This window comes from Mirounga angustirostris, unplaced genomic scaffold (assembly GCF_029215605.1).
Source record: "Mirounga angustirostris isolate CCGP_5_RB_7025 unplaced genomic scaffold, mMirAng1.0.hap1 SCAF_14, whole genome shotgun sequence".
Classification (NCBI taxonomy): Eukaryota; Metazoa; Chordata; class Mammalia; order Carnivora; family Phocidae; genus Mirounga; species Mirounga angustirostris.
In genome coordinates, this window is record NW_026991722.1 from 90,455,134 (window position 1) to 90,473,020 (window position 17,887).

A 17,887-nucleotide genomic window follows, 5' to 3' on the forward strand; every position below is an offset into this window, starting at 1 on the left:
CCATACCAGGTCTCGCAGATATTCCTGCAGAGTATCAGATGAGAATCTATTTCTAAAGACCACTGAGGGGATGGGTGGTGGAGTGGGGGTGGGTGGGGTGATAGGGTGGGGGGAAGGGGGAGTTAAAAACGAATAAAAATCTCTCAGCTACAGAACCCAAAGACATTACTTTCCTCCGCATTCACAGCATTTCTCAGCAGTCCCCGGTGGCCATTTCCATGGGGACACCGCATCTGCCTCACTTCCCCTCAGGCCCCATGGGTTGCTGGTCAACCTCAGGATCTACTAAAGATGATGCAAACGCTGACTGAACAATCTGAAACCCAAAGGACTCGAGGAGAGACATGTTCTGCTGGGGAGAGAAAGGTGAACCGAGGGCAGGACCCAGGTCCCCCAGGGGGCCCCCGAGGGCCCGGACATGCACCTTCTGGATGTGTTTGTTCAAGTAGGACTTAGAGCGGAAGAAGCTCCCGCATTCAGGGCAGGGGTACTTCTTCTCCCCATCAGACTCCATTTTGTTTTTGGGGCCTGCCATGTCGCAGGAGAAGGAGCCGTTGGCGCTCTGCTTCTCGGGCGTCTTCAGGTCACTGGCGTCCGAGAGGTCACCATAGGAGTCGGAGCTCTCAATCGGATCCTGATGTGAGCATTTCTGGCCTTCTAGGAAAAAACAAAACACACAGGACAGATGAGGCCAGGCTTTGGAGATGCCCCCTCCTGGAGGGGTCGGGAAGGGCCAGCTCACAGGCCTGTGGAGGGCAGCGGATGGCCAGTCACCGCCCTGGCAGAACCCCCGGAGGTTCAGCTGGTCGGTCTGGGAGCCTGGTGTGCCTATGGGGGTGAGACAGCAGGGCCCTGGGGCTGCCAGCCTCCCTCGCCGCGGACTCTTCATGCAGGTGCACGTGTATGGCTCACCACCATCTCAGCCTGCTTTGAGGAAGAGGGTATGGAGAGGGGACCTCCACTGCTTCCACCCAGAACAACTCAGAGACCCCCAGCTCCTAGGCGCTCTGTTGGCTGCCCCTGGGGGTAAGACGGCTGTTCTGATGATGCTGAGCAGGTATATCAATGGCCTCACCTCCACACCAGACTAGCTGCACCCTAGCAAGGCAGAACCAGAGCCGAGAGGTCCTCAACCCAGCAGACCCCACTGATGGCTGAGACAGAAGCCAATCCTTTGCCCAATGCTGCCAACACAAGCCCTGCCCTTACCGCCTTCCTTCTGCCAAAACCTATCCAGGGCCAAGTGGCCAAAGCATAGAGATTAAAAAGCAACTTGGAACAACTCAGTCAGCTGACTATCCCCACACAGGGCTCAGGACAAGCTGGGCCTTGAGGCAATCCTCATTGCTCTGCCTTGCCCTGCCCACACTGCAGTCCTCCACCAATCAGCAGCTTCCTGCCTGGGTTCAAAGAGCCATGCCGGGAAGGGAGGTCTGTGATGGGAGCGTGGAGCATGCCATCTCTGCCATCTGCCAAGCCCCTGGCATCATCCCCAAGGCAACAACGTGAAATACCACAGAACACCCTGAATCAACAAGTGAAGGTGGGGCCTAGGGAGCTCTCTGCAGACCAACTCCAAGTCAGAGGCAGTCAAGTAGCTCATTTATCGCCATGCATCTCACAAATGCAGCCAGAGGCCCTCCAGAAAGGACCGCTCACAGCAACCAGTCACCCCTATAGAGGGGGAAGCCAGCCCTTGGCTCCCCCTTGCCCACAGGGTGGAAGGAAAAGAAAGCATTCAGCCACAGCTCCACACCATCCTTAAAGGGCCACAGGCAATGGACAGGCCCAGAGTGACTCATCATGCAGGGCTCCTCTTCCAGCCTTGGGCCCGGGGCATCCCTGCAGGGCTCCAGACAGTGGGGGCTGGCCAGGAGCAAGGGAGGAGGGCTGGGGAAGAGGAGGCGGGGGCTGGATCTTGGCAGTGCCCTAAAGCCTCACTCACTGCCCTGGAGTGAGATACCCACTATGACTTTTGTCCTGGAGGCCACTGCCACTCAGATCTCAGAGCCTCCTTGAGGCGGCCAGCAAGCCGGCAGCCTTCCCGCCTCCCCACGCCCGGCCCAGCGCCCCCACAACACAGTCTGCGCAGAGAAGCAAAGTGCAGAGCAAGGGGTCGCTTGCCTTTGTTGCCATAGGTCCTGGCGCAGTGGAACGCTGCTCCCCCATTCGGGATGGGCTCCTGGTGCCTGGAGACCTGGGGAAGGGGAACACCGTGGTGGGTTTTAACATGGACCTTTAAGTAGGAGGCAGAGGAGAAACCTAAACAAGACAAAAGGAGATGAGATCCCGCGGCCAGCACAGAGATACCTCTCTGCTTCCCCCACGCCTCTCCTCTGGCCGCTCTGGCTAGCATTCCCAGGTCAGCTGCACCTAGAAGGGGCCCCCTTGTTGGCTCAAAAACGGTTGCAACCACAGGAGCCACCTGGCTCAGGATGGGCGGCACTGTCCTCGAATCGGCTTCTCTGCAGAGCCCGCTCTGCAAGGCTGCGGTGGAGAACCGAGGCCGGTGGCCTGGAAGGGTGGCCTGAGATCCTGCTCCTGCCAGGACCAGAGGCCAAATGCCTCTAGGCTTGCTTGGTGCCTCAGTAGTGAGCGGTTGGAGAAGATGTCCCACAGCCCCAGGTCAGCTGCCGAGACCATGGCTAGAAATGTCGTCAGAAAAGTCATGAGGCTCAAGGGCAGCCGCAGGACTCCAGCCAACAGAATGCCTGCTTAACACGTGTAAAGGTAAACTGCACGACAAACCGGATGGAGGCAAGATGAAATCCCAAAGGAATGCCTCCGGGAGTCTCCCTTCTTCTATCTACCAGGACATGTTCTATTTTGCTACTTTCTCACTTTCAGAATAACTGGATTTAATAACTCTTCAGACCTTTGGAGGAACAAAAGAAATAGCAACTTATGTTAAAGAGGCTCAGTCGGATCTTATTCATGGTCATCTTTTTGGTTTGGTTTTGGAGCATCCATCAGGTTCATTAGGAAGAAACAGATAATCTTTGTCTTTATTTTGGAGGAGGGGCAATCCAGCGATCTTGAAACTGCAGCAGCCCAACCCAGATGCTCTGGTCAGTTTGAGCCAGGTGGTATCTCAGGCTGCGAAGAGTAGATCTTGGGTCAATTTCCATACCAGCCACAAGTCTGAGGACAGAAAACCAGGTAGGCCAGTCAAAGGATACTGACTCGGGTTTTGCAGGAAGTTGTGTCATCCAACTCTACCGTGGTCAAGGATCAGAACAAGCCTTCAGCAGGATCTGAAGCGTTTTAGCATAAGGTCCACTTGGAGCGCTAGTGCCCTTTAATCTACTCCAGATGTGGTTGACACATTCTCAAGCGCTTTTATTCCCCTTGAAAATCACAGTCCTAGGATAACAGTGGGATCCACGCTTAACAGGTCAGAGGCTGCGGAGTACTGTGTAATGTCTGCACAAGACTTGTTTTTAAAAAATCTGATTTGGCATGGTCTTTCAAATGCTGCTGGAACAGTAATAAAGGTTCACTTTTAGCAAGTGATAATGGTGTGCCAGGGCCCAGCACGCTGCATGCATTCTTCTGTAGAATTCCCCCAGCCACCCTATGAGCTGGGAATTATGAGTATACCTGTTTCGTAGATGAAGAAACAAAGAGGGTTGGTGAGGTTAAGTAACTTGCAGTCACATGTGGGGTTACTAGATGGCAGAGCCTGGCCTCCAACCTCAGGACCCTGTGCCACCATGTGGTCCTCAAGCACTGAGCAGACTCTTCAGTGGGCCCTGGCCCTGGAACCATCCCTTGGATTTCGGCAGTAGGTTTGTTATCACCATTTACACTTCTGTGTTTCTCTGCCATATTGGTGGGTTAGAATGGAAGCTGCTAATAGACAGGAGCTAACCTGTGGCAAGCTTATTTAACAGACATTCCCCTGGCAATGGCAGTTGGTGGTTTTGGAGGAAAGGGGGACTGAGTGAATTTTCCTTTCTTTCCTGATGCAGCTACTTTATAGACCCGGCTGGGTTAAGAGGGTCCCATATAAACATCCCTAAGAGGGAGGCTGCAGTCAGGAATGAGGAGACAAGGCTAACAGGGAAAGAGGACCTTAGCCCTGCCCCTGGGATTGGTGCTATGGCCCCTGGCAACCAGCATAAGATATCAGGACTTTCCAATGACACCGTGACTCCACTTTGGAAGGGATTTTCTTTTGCTTTTTAATCCCGGTGGAGCCTCTGAAGTGGTGTGAAGCCCTCTCCATGGTGTACCAGGGCAGGACCACTGAGATTAAAGGGAACAGGAAAGGAGGAAAGGAGCACCAGGAATTAATATATTTACTCCTTGTGGGGAGAACTCTAGTAGGGGAATACAGCAGACGCTCAATGAAAATTTGCTGTGTTTTCCTGAAAAACAGTCTGAGGAACACTTGACTTTACCCCAGCTGCAGACTGTACTATCTATAGCGAAACCACATGGCAGGGTGGTAGGAGTGGATCCACAGCTGCCACTTAAAGCCCAGAACTTAAACACAGAGCAACTCAGCAGCCAAGTGTTGGGATAAAACAGAAGTCGAGTTTCTGAAAAGAACATATCTTTGAAGCCAGAAATGTTTAGCCGGAATTCTGAACTCACCTGCCCATTCACCACTGATTAACCAAGAACCAAAGAGGTAGCTTGATCCAGGCACCAGAACGATGAAGACAGTGAGCACACATGTGACTTCACTACAGCCAACAAGTCAGTCACCCTCCCTCACACTCCAAAGATGAAGAATTTACAACCAAAGGCTACTGTTCCTCCACTGCATTTTCTTGCTTGGTACGTACACTGCAATTCACACTCCAGAAGCAAATCTCCTTTTGCAAGTTTCACATCCACACAGGGGTCAGGGACTGCCTTCTTCTTGTCCAAACCCTGATGGGGTCATGCCCAACAGAGCTGTGTTGGAGGGAGGCACTAAGTAGGTCTGTATCAGCTCAGTCCAGGGGTATGGCAGGCTGTCTGTGTCCATGACTGGCACTGGTGATAACTTGTGTGCTCACCTCTGACCGGGGAGAAGGCTTCTTCTACCTTTAAGCAATGATGTTTGAGTTCAGATGTTGTCTCTGTCAAAGGCAGACTTCCAATAAGCTATTCCTCTTTTTCATACCAGTACATGTGCATATACAAAGGCCCTGCTACAGAAATTTAAAAAGTAAGGAAGAAAATCATGGTGATCTACCAGGTCCTTCTCTCCTTCCCACCATTCAACTCAACTCATTTCCTGGATTCGCAAATGAGGAAACAACCTTTTCTAGCCATCATAACTCCTTCCACTGCAAATAATCTTCCTCTACAGATGGTATGCCCCACATCCTGGTATGTCTCTAGGACAAAGACAAGGTCATCTGTCTCAAGTGTGTGGTGAGAGCAGCCAGGCTGCCTCCGTTCTTTCTCGTGCTTCGTGGGGAAGAGTCGTTTGTATGGCAAAGACTGGCAGATCTATAGCAGTTAAGTTGACTGCTTGAGAACTGTTGGGATTGAAGAGGTTCAAAGGGCACCGGATCCAGCCTCAACCATCTGACCATCTAGCTGACATCAGCCTTTGCTTGAACCCTTACGGAGACAAGTACATTCCTTTTTTAAGATTTTATTTCTTTGACAGATAGAGACCTAGTGAGAGAGGGAACACAAGCAGGGGGAGTGGGAGAGGGAGAAGCAGGCTTCCCCCCCGAGCAGGGAGCCTGATGGGGGCTCGATCCCAGGACCCTGGGATCATGACCTGAGCCGAAGGCAGACGCTTAACGACTGAGCCACCCAGGCGCTCCAGTAAGTACATTCCTTTATTTGTGCACCTCCTCCTATATCACAGCCTTGGTGGTAGGCAGAGTGAAGGATGACCCAGAGTTTGCTGCATTCTGATTCCAGGGGCTTGATGTCTTTGGTATCCTTCTCTTCTGGACAAACTACCTTCCTCTTCTTTTTCTTTTTTTCCCTCAGGAGTTGTCTCCTCCTATTTCTGCCCAATAAATGAGTCTTGAGGTAGAATGCTGTTCCTTCTCTTCTGATAAAGACCAAAATTGTTTGCTCTTCCCTTTGTATGCCTAGGGAGGGCTGGACCAGAGCCCTCTTTTGTCTTCTTGGAGGAATGGGACTTCCCATTCTGACTCTGGGACCCAGAGGTGTTCAGCCTATGATCCAGATCTAGGCTTGGCTTTACTGAGAAAAGATGGGCTCTGGTTTAACTCTTCTGGCTCCCCGAGCCCAGTCACAGGGCCTGTGGCTGCAGCCCAAGTCATGACGTACAACAGTAGTTGGCTTTGCCACATCAGCTGTCTCCGAACTGGGTCGACTTTCCCTGCTGTTCCCTGCTGCTCTCAGCTCTTCTTTCCTCCTGAGCTGGGCCCCCAGGGGCTGTGGCCCTGGGTCTCCCGTCCAGTTCTTGCCCCACTCTGCAATCTGAGCTAGGCTCTGAGTTTCATCATTAATATCCTTCTCCACTCTCACTGGTTTCCTGCCTCTGGTCTCTGACCTCAGTTCTCAGATGGAGAACCTCAGGCTTGAAAATTTGACCAAGCACCTGCTGACAGCATGTTGCCGGTTTAGTTATTTGTGAGGCGTTGGTCGGGGGGAAGGGGGTGCTGTCAGGAAGCCGGGTTAGGATGAAGTAAGATAAGAAACCATCTTTTTCTAGAGCTGGGGCAGCCACAGTCAGGATGGTCAGCCACAGCCTGATAACTCCCTACACGCACAACCCCACAGCTCACTACTCAGGGGAAGCTCCTGCCAGGAAGGGTTCAACTGACGTGTCAGAAAATAGGACAGACGCTTCAGCAGTTTTTATGACCACCTCCCCGCTTTCACAGCAGGTTTCCTGGTGGTACAAACATCCATATCCAGTGGGTTTCATGGCAAACCCCAGGTATGCAATCCCAGGGAGGGACCCAGCTCCAGGGCACCAAGAACACCCAGCTACTCTGCAGTCTCCTTTCACCAGCGACCTCAGGGCACATGAAGACAGCACAGGCACCCAAAGATTCCAGCCAAGGACTGCAGAGGTGTTGTGCCTGGTCCAAACCAGAGAGTCAGTGAGCTGTGTCTTTCCTAACATGGTTACAAAGTGTAAGGACGGGACCTCCCAAGTGTGCAGCTCCTTGTGGGGAGTTCAGAGAACTTTCACCTACCTTGTCTCCTGGGATCATCATGACAACCCTGTGAGGTGGGCAAGGTGGGGTGTTCTTAACCCCTTTTAAGTGATGAAGAAACTGAGGCTTAGAAAGGGGAAGGGAGAACTCAAGGTCACAGAGTAGGGCAAGGTAGGAGGGGTGTGGACTAAACCCTGGGTCCCCTGACTCCAGTTCAGTACTCAATCCACTAAGCCATACCCAAGACTTACAGAGGCATTGGGACAAGACTGTCCCAGGAGAAAAGACTTCCCAGTAACGTCCGCACCTGGCCAAAGCAAGCGCATCGTGCAGAAGCATCTTCACACCCACCACAGACGGCTGCCCCGACCTCCTTCCGCACAGATCCGGCGCAAGCCTCCTCCGCTGACACTGTGCTTGCACAGCACAAACCTTAGCCCTCCAACCACCAACAAGCCCTGGCGGAAGCTCAGGGGCAGGCCTGACTCCATCAACACAGCACTGGGGCCACAGAGCCAGACTCTACCTAGGCCAACCTCAGCCTCAAGCACGCTGTCCTACGCAGAGCACCTTCCACTTTCCTGTCTCATCAAGACCACAGCCTACCTGGGTTTGGGCTCTTTTCCGACCATTTGTTAGAAACTTTCTGCCCCTTGTCCATCTCCAGACTCAACCTCCTTCCTTGGTTGTTGAATTTCACACGCCAGTGAATCAGCCAGCAAAAGCTCTCAAGCAGGACCCCTTTTCTCCCACCTCTTGGGGCCTAATGACTCTCCCACCGACCTCAGTAGTTCAGTGGTGTCCACGAAATGTATCCAATCGTGCCATCCGCACAGCACATGTGTTAATGAGCCCAGGCTTGGAAACAGCACTCTCTCCTTCCGTTCCCATTTGCTGATCTCCTGGGAACTCCTATTCCAAGCATCCCAAGGATGGGAAGGAAGAGGTGTAGCTAGCTGGGTGATGAAGGTGTTTATTGTTCAGTGGGAAGGGAGGGCCAGCCGTGCAAGAAGTGGAGTCTGAGGCAAGGTGATCAAGACACCCCTCGCCTCCCACACAAGCTCAGGCCTAGCCCCTGGAAGTGAGGAAATAGCAGGGAGATTACCTCGGTTACAGATACTGCAGAAGTTGCTGGGCCCCTCACTGTGCTTCTTCAGGTGATCTGCCATGTAAGCTGCCCGCAAGTACTTCCCACACACCTGGCAGGGCACCTTATCTTCATGACAGGCCAGGTGGGAGCGCAGACGGTCTCGAGTGGCGAAAGAAGCATTGCAGGTCTGAGGGCAGAAAGGAAAAGAGGATGAGGTGAAAACTGGCATTATACTCCTGACTCCCCACCAAGCACACCAGGAAACAAAAACTGTTTCACAAGGCCAACACCTGGAATCCCTGTATAAAGAGAGCTTTACATGTGGCCCATGCTTCCTCCCCAGAAGGCAAGCAAGCTGAGACACCTGAGTTGGGATTATTGGTTCCAAATGGCCACCACAGCATGCCCAGAACATGGTACACCAAGTGTCACACTCTTTTACAAAATAAAGATGAGGCATTTGTTTGTTCTTAAACGTGAAGAGTTGACTTTAGTTGCACTGACTGTAAGTGAATGTATAGAAGTAAGCTGACATATGAACAGATCCGTCTTCCTGTCCTCCATCCTGGGTTTTCCCTACTTGCTTTATACAAAGAATTCAGTTTATCCACTTTATTAAAAAGTGACCTTAGTCTTGGCCACAGGGAAATGGAAAGGAAAGGATGGACAAAGCACAGAGATTACTCCTTATAATATTCTTGTGAGTTTGTATTGAGAAAGCAGCCCCTAAAACAATAGCGTCAACTCTGCTAATGTGAGAATTAGCAGAGTGAAGGAAGGCCACATGATTCAGAGCATTTGTGGGACGTTAAGCTGCGGAAGTGCTGGCAATAACAAGAATGATACCACCCCACATCGATCGAGCATGCATTCTATGCCAGGCAGGTGCCATGATAAGCCTGTCAGAGGCACTGATCTCATGCAGTCCATCCTTACAGGAGCCCTCTGAGGCAGGCTGTGTTAATACCCTCCGAGAGAATGTGGCCATAGAAAACTGTGGTGTGAACACCAACTCCTAGCCAGTTCCCAGGAGCTGAGGGTCAGCACCAGCACTCTGGGAGGCAGCCCCAGGTCCCCAGGCATTTCCCATCCCTGAGGCCTTGACTCAGTCTCAGTCCCTGACCTCCAATGGCCCTTCCTCATCTAGGGGCTTGCCCAGGCACCCCAGCCTTGGAGGTCATAGAGTGTCAGGGAAGTCACTGGGGGAGTTCAGCCTGGAGACTTTCAAAACTATTTTGGTTCCATGGAGGTGTTTCAGAGGTTCATGTCAAGTCTGACTAATTTTTCTATGTGTGTTTACTATTTAGAACTCCCACGAGAAAGCAACATTCCCCTCTAAGTGCATTACAGAGCGAATGTTAACCCATTGGAGAAGACCCGCCACCCCATTAACTCACTAGAATGCAGCTGCTCCTGCCGTCTCTGTTTAACAGAAGCACCTCCTGAGATCCCAGGACCTCAAGGTAAATGTCTGAACACCATCACCACGTACAAATGTTTATCTCCTTACTGTATACGGTCAAAGCAAGAAGCCAGTGTATGTGATACTGTGGAGGCCAAAGATTCTGCTGTTCCTGCTCCAATCCCAAATGTCTGTGAGCATCAGGGCCGGCTCTGCTGCTCTCAGTCATTGTCTCTAAGTGACTGCTACACATCTGAACAGCATACCTTATGCTAATGAAATACTGTCTTTATCTGTTTCATGCATTGAGTTGATTCATTTGACAAATGAGGAAGCTGAGTTTGGAGAATGACTGGCCTGAAGCACACGACTCAGCTACTAGAGGAAGCAGCAGTCAAAACCTTGCCGCTGCCAGGCCCGCACCCTCCCTACCCTCCCGGCTTCCCTGAGGTCTGCCTCCCTTCCCCACCCCACAGCTGGGCAGACAGAGGCCTGGAGGGGATCCAGGCCGGCTGGGATGTGAACCAGCCCCTGAGCCTGCGCTTTTCCCATTTCCAGACTCAGCAGGGAGAGCTTCTGGTGGGAAAGGTACGGATACTTTTTAACAGTGTGCGCGGTGGCCAGGACTCCCCTGAAAGGGAGAGGTGACAGCATTTGTGCAGAGAAACTCTCGAGCACTTAGGTGACTCAGGAAGCATCCTGGGCGCTTGGTCTCATGGCCACTGGTGGGCCCCTCCTCAGTCAGGGACCTCTTGACCCAATCACAGACAACAGTGGGGGGAAAATTCCATCTTCCACCCAGCCCAGTGGCCCTGCAAACCAGAGCAAAGGCTGCCAAAAACACCCTGGGGGGAGAGGGGTGCACCTGACAAATTATCTGGGGGTCATTCACCAGCTATGCCAACCAGTGACCTGAGGACCAGCCCTCCAACAATGAGAGGCAGTGTGGTCTATGCCTAAGAACTCAAAGGAGCCAAACATGGACCAGGTGTAAGAAAATGCGGTGAAAGCACACATTCAGAATTTCATCTTCTGCAGTCCCCGGGAGAGGCGCCACTAGAGGGATGTGAAAGCGACGCCTTGTTTCTCCTGCCAACCTCCTTTTGGGGTCTGTCCTTTAAAGCACTGCCTGTCATACTGTGCTACCTAAAGATAATAGATAGCCAAACCTCAATTATCCACAAGTGGTTTATCCATTTGAGGGATTAGCTAGGCAAAATTAAAATCCCAGACCAAGCGGACTTCCCCCACCCCCTCCTCCATTGATTATCTTTCAAGGAATGAAAGCTAACTTTAGCCTGAGCAAACATAATTAGGAATGTAAATCTGCTGCTGGGGGGAAAAAAAAACCCACAACACAACAAAAACTTTCACTGTATTACAAAGCCAAGCTGGAGTTGGCTTCTCTGAGCCAAAATTGACCCTTCATGGCTGCAGTCCCCAAGGTTTTTTGTGGGGGAATCGTCAAAGTGTACAAGCCCGAGTCTAGGCCTGTCAGAAGTTAGACAACACAGAACATAAAGAGCCTGGTTACATGACACAGAAGAGTGGCCAAAGGAGAGGCAGATCTCAAAGAAGGGGACACCTAGAATCTGTATCCTGGGGCCACTCAGGAGAAAGGCACTTCTCATCCTGGAGACAGAGAGAAGACAGAGCAACCCTGATGGGACAAGAGCGAGCCAGCATAGCAGGTTCTGATCACCCCTGATGTTCGGAATGGCCGCCACTTTGCCCTCCGCCCTGTGCACAGGCAGCCTGTTGCCGTCAAGAGCACACTTGCCAGGTCCCAGCCCAGCCACCCCAAGCTTAGGTCTCCTCTGGCCTTCCCCACTCAATACTGAGTCCCAGTCATGCTCCCTTCACTCCCCAAATAGTTTCTCCCCATCCCAGAATGCCTAAAGCTTTTTTCCCCAAGGGCTGAGCAGCTCAGGAATGGGGCCCAAATAGCATCAGGGACACTAGCACTCACCCAACCTTTGGTGGCCTTTGGAGTCTGGCAGCCTGGAGGTTGGGGGAAAGGGGGTGTGGTCTCAAGCAGTCTTTTTTATTATAGCCCGGGAAAAGTCTAACGGCAATACATGGAGGCCCACTGCCATTGGCCTCGCTGGCCCCTTCCTTCTTGGGGGTGTCAGCTCCCTTGTTCCCACTTCAATTCACTCTTTCTCTAGTGAGCTATCCTCCAGCGCAAACCACCCCAACTAGCCCCTGAGAAGTGGGGCCACTGCAAGTAATGGGAGAGGTCTTGCGTTGCTCTAGTCTCTTGGCTTCAGGCTGAACTCCATGTGGGGGAAATGTCCCAGCCCCACTGTGGTCATTAAGCCAGCAGCGCCTGAGGGCATCTGAGCCAGTTAAGGACACTCAGGCCAAGCCCTGAGGAGATCTGTGTGTCACTGACAAGCCTGAGGCTTCATACCCCAACATTCAGATGGTCTTTTCACTCAAGCTGTGGCACCAGCCTCTGTAACTGGCCCCTTTTGTCATCTGTGGCATCAGGAAGGGTGGAGAGGTATAAGCCCATGCCCAGCTCTTGCCCAGGGAACCAACTCCCAAAGAGCCATCTCTTCACCTCTGATGCTTTCAGAATACACACCATGCAAAACATGCCCCTGTTGTTTAACCAAGCCCAGGCACACTGGCCAGCCAGCCCAGAGCATGAGAGCCAGCAAGCATGTCTTCACCTGCTGGGTCATCATTAGGGGAGTTCTGGCTAATGGGGCTGGAGGTGGGGCCAGCAGGTCTGTGTGTTGGAAGCGCGGGGCAGGGCAGGAGTGGGCTCCTTACGTACACCGTACACCGAGGGACAATGATGTCAGTGTTATGACAGAGACCAAGGACAAAACACACAAAGCCTCAAATGTTAGAATGAAAACTTTTATCATCACTCCTGTTATCCCCGCGGAGGCTGCGGGGGCTAAAGGGCATATCACTGGGATCCGGGCGGGGGAGGGGGGTGTCTACATCTGCTTTATCAGCCCCCAAAGCCATATATTGGTTAAAGCTACTGGTTAGTCTAGTTCCTGAGTAGACTTGCTAGTAAACCTCAAAAACACAGAAGTCTAATTCATTAGCCAGAAATGAAAGCAGGACCTGTCTGAGTGGGAAGGGAAGAGGGCAGCATGGGTTGACCCAGTTGGAGTTGCTCCATTCTCCTCTGGAGGGGGATTCACCCCTACAGTGGGGGGAGGGGTGGCCAAGCCCCATTCTAGAAACCCCACACCTTGCAGGAGGTAATGCTAGGAGAAGGGAAGCACATAAGTCCGTGACTTGGTTCTTGGGAAAGCACCAACCCCTAAAATCACCCAGGCAAGGACAGATACCCGGGGGTGCCATCTGTTAAAGGGGGAGAAAAAGACAAGAGAACCCAGAAAGAAACCTGGAGGCCATGGGGGGGACCCAGAAAGGAGCTCCTTACTACCCCTGGGGTCCCTGAGCTGGGAAAGACTCCAAGTCATACAGGAAGGAGCTGGGCATGGTGGGCAGGAACCATTTTGCTGGCCTCTCCCAAAAGCAGGGGTCTCAGAGCAACCGCCGTTCCCATTCCCCTCCACAGAAAAACCCTCTCTGGGGAGGCCCAGGCTAGCCTACAGGCCACTGGGTAAAGGCCCGGCTGCCTTCTGAGGCAGTCCAGCCCTGCCTCAGATATCCCGGCGGGGCTGGGCAGAAGAGAGCGCTGCTGGAGTGTGCTGGGCCCAGGTTTTCGAGGGCTGGGAATGATTTTTTTAGAGAAAGGGAAAAGGCGGTGTCAGGAACCGAATGGGACGACCTCCACAAAGCAGGCTGGGCAAAGTCCCATGATGGCAGGTCGCTAGGAAGAGATTCCAGGGGCGGCAGGCCGCTGCTGCTCCCAACCCACACCTGGAAAAAGGGCAGAGAGTGCAGGTTACCCCCCCAGGCCATCGGGCACGCCCCCACTGCCCTCTGGGCTCCTCCTACTCTGCCAGGCTGCTCAGCACGCTACCTGGGAGAGTCAGAATGTGCTCCGTGATTAGAAAATCAGAGACAGAGAGAAGGCAGCGAGGCACAGACGGATCCCAGCATGCCCACCCTGGGTCGTCGTCCTCGGGGGAGGCCACCTAGCCTGGCTGGCTGTGAACACCGTCCACACCTGGCCCCTGGGGGCTCACTGCCTGACCTACAGCACGTCCATTCCTCCCTGCAGGGCTCCCTGAACCCTCCCTCCTTGCCACCAACAGGATAAGAGAAGCAGGTTATCCTACCAGAGACTGTAACAAGCACCCCACCACTCTGTCTCCCCCTCAGATGGCAGGAACTTGGCATAGGAAGGGGGATAGCCAAGGAAAAGAAACCGGTGTTTTCCATCCACACAGGAATGCTCAGTGGCCAGGAGAGGAAATTCAATTTTCTGGGTAACACAGGGCCCCCAGATCTTGCTGAAGCAGACAAACCAAGAGTGAGAATCTTGCCCAGCCTTCCCTAAACCTACTGCTACACAAAGAGCTCACAGGGAGAGGAAACCACCTTGCTCTCCAGTCCTTAGAAGCCCTGGCTGTTTGCACACATGGTTCAGGGTGGGTTAAACAGGTGCCAGTGCACCTGAATCAGAATCAGACCATCCACTCTTATCCTCCTCCACTGTCGTTCCCACTGCCACCCCTCGTGCCCTAAGCTCAGGGGGACCCAGAAGGTCAGGCTGCCCGGCAGACAAGGGTAAGTGTTGTTAGCTGGACCACCAGGAGCTCTTTACAAACCCTTGCCTCTCCACGGTGGCTCCTGCAAACTGCTGGGAACCAGAAGCCAGGCCCAATGGGGAGCCGGTGCCCCCAGGACGACATGTGTGCAATGTGGCCCACCATCCAAGGAGCTGGCAAATGCCAGGAGAGGAAAAGCCAAGCAAAAGACAGAGACAGGGTGGGAATCAGGACCCAGCAACCAGGAAGGAGGGGACACCAGCGGTGGGGGGGAGGGGGCCAGGGGGAAGAACAAAGGAGGAAAGCAGAGGAGGGTGGACGGACAGAGGGGGAGGTGTGCAAAGCGGTGGTGGTCAGTCAGCCAGCCCAGCACACACATCAGCTGGCTTGTGGCCGGGCTGTGAGAACAGCAGTGTTGTCTTTCAGCCCATCTCTGCCCTGGCCCTGACCCCTACCTGACACTTGTGAGGCCGCTCAGAGGTGTGCACCTGCTTGATATGTCCATTCAAGTGATCAGGCCTGGAAAAGAGAACCAAGAGAGACTTTAAAACAAGACCTCAAAAGATGGGGCCGCAAACTTGGCCAGACTCCCCACCCGTACCTGCACACACACGGATGGAGGGGACTCCCTCTTCCCCATCCCAGCATGACAAAGACAAAGTCACTACCCAGCTCCATAGGCCCAGGCCTCTCTGCCCTGGTTTTTTCTAGAGGGGGAAGGGAAGTGAGTGTTTGTCTCTGACCTTGCCTACCCATTCACCCCGCCCCCCACCAGGCTCAACCGATTTCTAGGACCAGAGGAGGTGGCTTTAGAATGAGACAAGACTGCCTTACTGCAGCCTTTCTGGGAGGGGGTATGTGTGATTCATTGTCCAGACTAAAGCCCCTTAGAAACTCAGTATTCCCCTCCCCCAGCCTCTCCCACCAGGGCAGCCAATGAATGCCACCCGGATGGAATTCAGTCCCCAGAGGCCAAGGGATAGAGCCGTAAGTCCCCAGCTGGGCTGGTAAACCAGATGCCCGCCAGAGCAGGTGGGCAGGGGCTGCCTGACCGGTAAGACTGGTTCCTGGTTGGGGCCCCTCCGAGGGAGTTCTCCATCCATAGGTTCACATACACACAAGGTCCTCAGTATCCAGGCAAGTTAAAACCAGCCTTTTATTCTGAATACTCTCTTAAGAGGAAAAACAAAACAACCCTCTGCTCCCAGACAAGTCCTCAGTTCCCTATCAGGCTCACTACAAAGTGAATCTAAAAAGATATCCTGCCCAACTCCTCTCTGTCCTGAAAACATAAAGGGGATCTATGGGTTCAGTTAGGCTCTGGAGCCACCAGGTCAGAGATCAAAGATTCTGGTGCTAAGAGACTCTGGGTGCAGAACTCTGTGCCCCACGATCCCAGGAGGGTGTGAGGGACGAATCTTGAGTCTGCCCATCCAGGATGGCTAATGCTCTGTGGGGGGGGGGGGTGGAATCTGGTGGCATGGAGTGTAAGGAGTCCCAGATGCACTTGTTTCAGTCCCTCCCTGGGCAGCCATTCATGCAGGGAAAGTCGCTGGAGGAAAAGCCTCCCGCCCCCAGAGGGGGCCCCACGCCTGGTGCCGGAAACACAAAGGGAGCCCAGGGAGAAGAATGGTGAGGCCCCGTGGCTGTGGCCTGAGGAATCCAGCCCCTTCCCAAAAGGCCCAAAGGAAGACAGACAGTAGGGCACGCCTAGTGCCACAGAACTTCCCTGTGGGAAGAGAAAGCAGCTCTTGGCCACAAAACCAGGGCCGTTAAAATACTCTCCCCAAACCTGATGTGGCCCTAGAGGGTCAAGTGACTCCCACAAATCCCACACCCCCAGATCTAAGCAAGAAACTGTCCCATGAGCCAGGAATAGGACAGGTCATGGGGTAGAGGGCACCATTCCTCACCTGGAGAAGCCTTTCCCACAGCTCTGGCAGATGTAGGGCTTGCCCACCGACCCATCGTGGGACCGCACATGGTAGGACATGCGATCTTTTCTCTTGAAACGCAGCCCACACACTGGGCAGGAATAGGGCTTCTCCCCCGAGTGGGAAAGCTTGTGTCGATTAAGATGGTACACATCACGGAAGATCTTGCCGCAGATCTCACATGCCACCTGCTTCCTGGTCCGGCTCCTCTTTCGGGGGCCATCGGGGTCCTCAGAGATGGGTAGCCCATTCTCACCCAGCCTCGGTGGAGGAAGGTCGATATAGCCCAGCTGGAGGCTAGTGACACCATGCTGGGCCTCATGCTGCCGGAGCCGGTTGGCATCAGTGAACACCTTCCCACACAGGCCACATGGAAGGATGCCCGCCTCCCTCAGGCCCCCTGGGGACCCGAACATTGAGTCCAGCAGGTTGGCCTTCCTTGGGCGGCCCCGGCCTCGCTTGCCAGTCAGGGGAGGGGCACTGGATGCCACATTGGGGAATGGGGAAGTCAGCAGTTGGGGGGATAGGGGTCCGGCCACCATGGGCAAGCGGTCCACCCCAGGTAACACAGGCAGGGAGGCCTGGCTCGCAATCGCTGCACCAGCGGCCCGGGCTGCCTCCTCCTCGGGCTGCATGCTGCCTGCGATGCCATTGCTGTTGGCTGCCAAGGCTGCCCCGTTGGTCATGTCCAAAGGGAAACCCAAGTCCGAGGTCCCAGGGGGACGAAAGAGCATGATGTCTGCCCGGGCAGGGGGCACCAGGATCTGCACATTAGACTGTTTGATGACTTCCTGGCAGATCTCAATGACCGACCTCATCAGTAGGAACTTGGCAGCCGTCATGAGCTCGGGGAAGCTCTCCAGGCGAACCACGATGCGGGAAGTGTAAGCGAAGTCCAGGATGTCCCCGAACACCTTGGAGCTGATGGTGTGCATCTCCAGTTCCCGGCTGCCCCCAGCCCCGCCGCCTGGGGCCGCCGCTGCGCCCCCCACGTCAGCGGGACCCCCGTCTGCAGCTCCGCCGTCGCCCAACTGGGCGCTGAACACCGACTCAAAGTACTCGCTGCAGGCGGCCAGCACGGCGCGGTGCGCTGGGAAGCTCTCGTCGCCCACCCGCAGGAGCACGTCGCAGAAGCGCCCGCCGTTTTTGCGCTGCTGGTTGAGGTTGTGCAGCATCTCTGTGCTGTGCCTGCTCACCTGGTAGGTGTAGCAGCCCGATGGGCCGCAGGAAGCGTCGTTCACCCGCTCCATGGCCGCCGCCCCCTCCCCACAAACCGGGCCGCGGCACTTGCCCGCCCCCCCTCCCTTCCCCTAGGCAGCGAAAAGCGGGGCGCAGCGGACGTATCTACACTCCCCACACGTGCCGGCCCGGGGCTCTGTAGTCTCGCAGGTGCGCCGAGCGCACACGCCCCCTGCCCGGATCGGTCTGTCTAGACCGCAGGGCGCACCACCTCCCACATAGCTGCCCCCACCCCTGCTGGACTGAGCGCTCCTCTCTCCTCTCCGCCGGCCCGCCTCCCCTCCTAGGTCTACCTCCGGGGGGTACGCGAGCAAAGAGGTGCGCCCCTCCTGCAAACGCGCCTGCCACCTCCCCTCCCGCCCGCCAGGCGGCGCCGGCGCGCAGCCAAAAGGGGCGCGCGCGCGCGGGGAGGAGGCGGAGGGGTCTGCCGCGCAGGCGTGCGCGCGCGCGCCGCTGCTTTTCCCGGGCCCGCTGGGGGCGCG

The 17,887-nt window shown here is 54.5% G+C and overlaps 1 protein-coding gene and 1 long non-coding RNA gene across 6 annotated transcripts in view; one reads left to right on the forward strand and one right to left on the reverse strand.

Moving 5' to 3' along the window:
* The window catches only part of LOC123852901 (uncharacterized), a 35,955-nt gene extending 25,616 nt beyond the window's left edge, over positions 1-10,339 (forward strand). Inside the window, exon 4 of the long non-coding RNA XR_006793025.3 lies at positions 9,489-10,339. This is a non-coding gene — a long non-coding RNA (uncharacterized LOC123852901). The remainder of the gene's footprint in view (positions 1-9,488) is intronic.
* PATZ1 (POZ/BTB and AT hook containing zinc finger 1) lies at positions 104-17,580 on the reverse strand. 5 transcript variants are annotated; one of them, XM_054510442.2, is made up of 5 exons: positions 16,146-17,580; positions 14,688-14,751; positions 8,197-8,368; positions 2,125-2,262; positions 104-654 (listed from the first exon to the last, which is right to left on the reverse strand). In XM_054510442.2, exons 1-5 carry the CDS (start codon positions 17,414-17,416, stop codon positions 239-241), a joined length of 2,061 nt encoding a protein of 686 aa, XP_054366417.1. In that variant the 5' UTR covers positions 17,417-17,580; the 3' UTR covers positions 104-238. The 5 variants fall into 5 exon arrangements, with proteins under 5 accessions (XP_054366417.1, XP_045743245.1, XP_045743240.1 ...); XM_045887289.3 differs by having other exon boundaries at positions 104-657; XM_045887286.3 differs by having other exon boundaries at positions 394-657; positions 2,125-2,197.
* Positions 17,581-17,887: the final 307 nt, after the last annotated feature.